Genomic DNA, 3735 nt, shown 5'->3' with positions numbered 1-3735 from the left:
TACATAAATTTTTTTTATTTATATTCATTTAATTATATATATGTTTATTACATTAAATTATTTAATTAATTATTAAATATATACTAATTATTTTTTTATTAAAGTATATTAAATAAATTTACTTCATAAACTAGCACTACTAGATTTTTATGCATGATTTGTCACCAATTTTTGAGCCTGTCCAGTCATACTAAATAACTTGTTATAAAATTTTTTTATCAGATATGCAAACCTAAGGCTATAGAATAACCATACACATGTTAGATGTATATATTGGGAGATATTATTTATTCACTCACTCAAACTTCTTGAATTAAATTTCCAATAAATTACTAATTCATCTAGATTTTGATTCAATTATCTTGTAAATTATATTTTAATATTAAAATAATTCTTACCTAAATTCAGCTCATCATAGATTCAAATCCTTCATATAAAATTATATGAAATTCATATATTTGTACTGTATTTATAATATATATACCAAGTTTAATAATAAAATTAAAAAATTTTTAGGTGAACCTGATTCTCTATGAACTTAAAATATATGAAAGTTGATTTATGTAATTTTTTCATGATCGGACCCACTTGTCTATGTTTTTTATTCATAGTAGACTAATTCCCCTCAAGTATTTCCTGTCAAAATTGCAAATCAGGAAACCAATTTGCTTGTAGAAGCTATATAAACCAATCTCTCAAAATTCCTTGTTTCATATCTTCAATTAAATTACTCTTCTAGCTTTAATCATGGAATTTTTTCTCACCCCTTGGATATTATTCATCACTCTCATTGTTGCCTTTCTTCCATATTTTCTTGTCTTTGCATTTAAGCTTCAATCTAGCGGGGACAAAACCCTCCCTCCAGGGAGCATGGGATGGCCAATCATGGGTGAAACAATCGAGTTTCTGTTTGGCAACCCAGAAAATTTTGTCTTCAAAAGGATGAAGAAATACTCTCCTCACATCTTCAAGACTAAGATTCTTGGAGAAAAAACTGCTGTGATATGCGGTCCAAAGGGACACAAATTTCTTTTCTCCAACGAGCAGAAGCTTTTTACTGTGTTTCGTCCTCATTCCATGCAGAAGCTCTTCCGTTCTTACCAAGCTAAAGCTCCTGCTCCAAGTGAACCTGAGGCTAAGATTCTCCGGTCACCGTCGTTCTTGAAGCCAGAGGCGTTAGTGAGATACTTGGAGAAAATGGATTCCATCACACAGCAACAAATGCAAAGCTATTGGGAGGGAAAAGATACTGTCAAGGTCTCTCCTCTTGCCAAGACGCTAACTTTGTCCCTGGCTTGTCGCTTCTTCTTGGGCACTGATGATCCTGAGAGAATTGCAAAGCTTGTGAGGAACTTCGATGATATAACTGTTGGGATGCATTCTATTACTGTGAATTTCCCTGGAACCATCTTCCACAGAGCCAAAAAAGCTGCGGCGGCAATCCGCAAGGAGTTAATCGCCGTAATTAAGGAGAAGAGAGCTGCTATATCTATATCAGGATCACCTTTGCAAGACATTCTTTCGCATATGATCGTCGCCAGTGATACTTCCGGCAAACACATGACGGAGGCTGAGATTTCAGACAAGATGATGGGTTTACTAACTGCAGGATATAGCACCATCGCTACTGCGATTACTTTCTTCATGAAATATGTTGGCGAGAGACCTGATATATACAAAAAGATTCTTGATGGTAAATTTCTTCTCATCTACCCAATTCCAAAGCATTCTCTTTTTTTCTTTTTCTAGAATCGATTGGATCTCACAGTTATGGAAACGACTCTAGCGAAAGCTTATGCATGTTTCTGACATGAAAAAACTAAACCCTGCAGAGCAAATGGGAGTGGCCTCTGCAAAGAAAGATGGGGAGCTATTGCAGTGGGAAGATATACAGAAGATGAAGTATTCATGGAATGTGGTTTATGAAGTGATGAGACTCACACCTCCACTTCAAGGAACTTTCAGGGAGGCCATAGCTGACTTTACATATGCAGGCTACACAATTCCAAAGGGATGGAAGGTAAATGTTTACATCCTTAATTTCCTTTTCCAATGATCAAATTAATCAACTCCATATTAAATTAAAGCTCACGTATTAAGCACTAATAGGCTCTAACTCATTGGTATTGAAAGATTTTGAGTTCGAACTCTAATAACCAATTATATATATAAAAAAGATTACTTGTTAAGTAAGAAAATAACTGCTTGTTTGCTTACTTAAATGAAGAAAGACAAGTAGCTTGCTTGCTTGAAACTAAACTTGATTATTATATATCTTAATAACTTTCTTGGATTTTCTTGGAAAACTGCAGATATATTGGACAGTGAGCACAACAAACAAGAACCCAGAATACTTCCCAAATCCTGAAAGATTTGATCCATCAAGATATGAAGATGAGAATGAAATTCCACCATTTACATTTGTGCCCTTTGGAGGAGGACCTAGAATGTGCCCTGGAAAAGAGTATGCTAGATTAGCAATTCTAACATTTATCCACAATGTGATGAAAAGGTTCAAATGGGAATTGGAGTTTCCAAAAGAAAGAGTGATTGGGGACATGATGCCGATCCCTGAAAATGGCCTGCCTGTTCGCCTCGCAACACTCTAGAGTGGAGGGGCCATATCAGCCACCTTTCACTGCTAAAGAAAATATAAAAGGTTACATATAAGAAGATGGGTTTGGCTTTTCTCCTACAAGTCAAGCTTGATCCCTGTGTGTTGAATTCATTGATGTCCAGTGGATTCATATGCTCCCACAAATCTTCTTTTAAGGCATTTAATTATGTAATTATAGTGCTTGTAATAATTGAATGTAACCTTTCTTTTACATGTGATTAAAAGTAATAAACTTGTTAATTATTATATTTAATATCCATTATAAACCGAGTAAAATTTACTTAAATAATTTTTAAATTTATTTTTTATTTAATTTAAAATAATTAATTAAATTATTTAATAATTATTAAGCTGCCTATATATATTCAAATTATATCTTTCTTATAATCCTACTAAATTGAATTGAATACGATTGTTAAATCAGAACCAAACTCTCGGATATTGTTGTTAGTTAATGCTTCGTCTCACAAGTAGCTCTTTCTTAACTAGCTTACTAGTTTCATGCAAAATTTTTTTTATTAAGGTGATTTTGATATAAATTACATAAATAATCATGCTAGTTTAAATAATTTTGAACTCATCCATCCTACGTTGACTAAGGATAGGAAATAATTTTAACATATGTATAGTAAACTTAGCAATTACTAAATAATTTAAATTAATTAATTTGAATCCGATGAAAAATATATTAAAAGTTATTTAAATTAATTTAAATATAATTATTACAATTGGTGTTAGAGTTAAACTAATGGTTCTGTAAAAAAATTAAGAGCTGCTTGGAGTAAAATTGCACCTTGAGGCATGATCAAATCATAATATTTGCAAAATGCAAAGTAAAAGTTGAAAGGGATTTATAATAGACAGCACAAAATTACTAAATGATTTGAATTAAATTTTTAGCATAATTTTTATATATAATTTTTTTAAAAAATTAATAATACAACTATTTAAAAATATAATAATTTTATTATAATTAACGATCATATTAAATAAATATTTATCATACAATAATTTTATTCAATATTTTTTTATAATTTTGAGTTGATTTTTATTGTGACGGTATAATTTTATTTATTTCAATTTCACTGTGAAATCATATAAATTTTTTATAATTAAGT

At 31.0% G+C, this 3735-nt stretch overlaps 1 protein-coding gene across 1 annotated transcript; it reads left to right on the top strand.

Moving 5' to 3' along the window:
* The first annotated feature begins 638 nt into the window (after window positions 1-638).
* LOC110631302 (beta-amyrin 28-monooxygenase) lies at window positions 639-2863 on the top strand. The gene is made up of 3 exons (XM_021779073.2): window positions 639-1693; window positions 1833-2020; window positions 2313-2863. Exons 1-3 carry the CDS (start codon window positions 748-750, stop codon window positions 2607-2609), a joined length of 1431 nt encoding a protein of 476 aa, XP_021634765.1. The 5' UTR covers window positions 639-747; the 3' UTR covers window positions 2610-2863.
* Window positions 2864-3735: the final 872 nt, after the last annotated feature.

This window comes from Manihot esculenta, chromosome 14, assembly GCF_001659605.2.
Source record: "Manihot esculenta cultivar AM560-2 chromosome 14, M.esculenta_v8, whole genome shotgun sequence".
In the NCBI taxonomy this organism is placed as follows: Eukaryota; Viridiplantae; Streptophyta; class Magnoliopsida; order Malpighiales; family Euphorbiaceae; genus Manihot; species Manihot esculenta.
The sequence above is the reverse complement of the archived record's forward strand: the minus strand, read 5'-3'. Positions and strand labels throughout refer to the sequence as shown.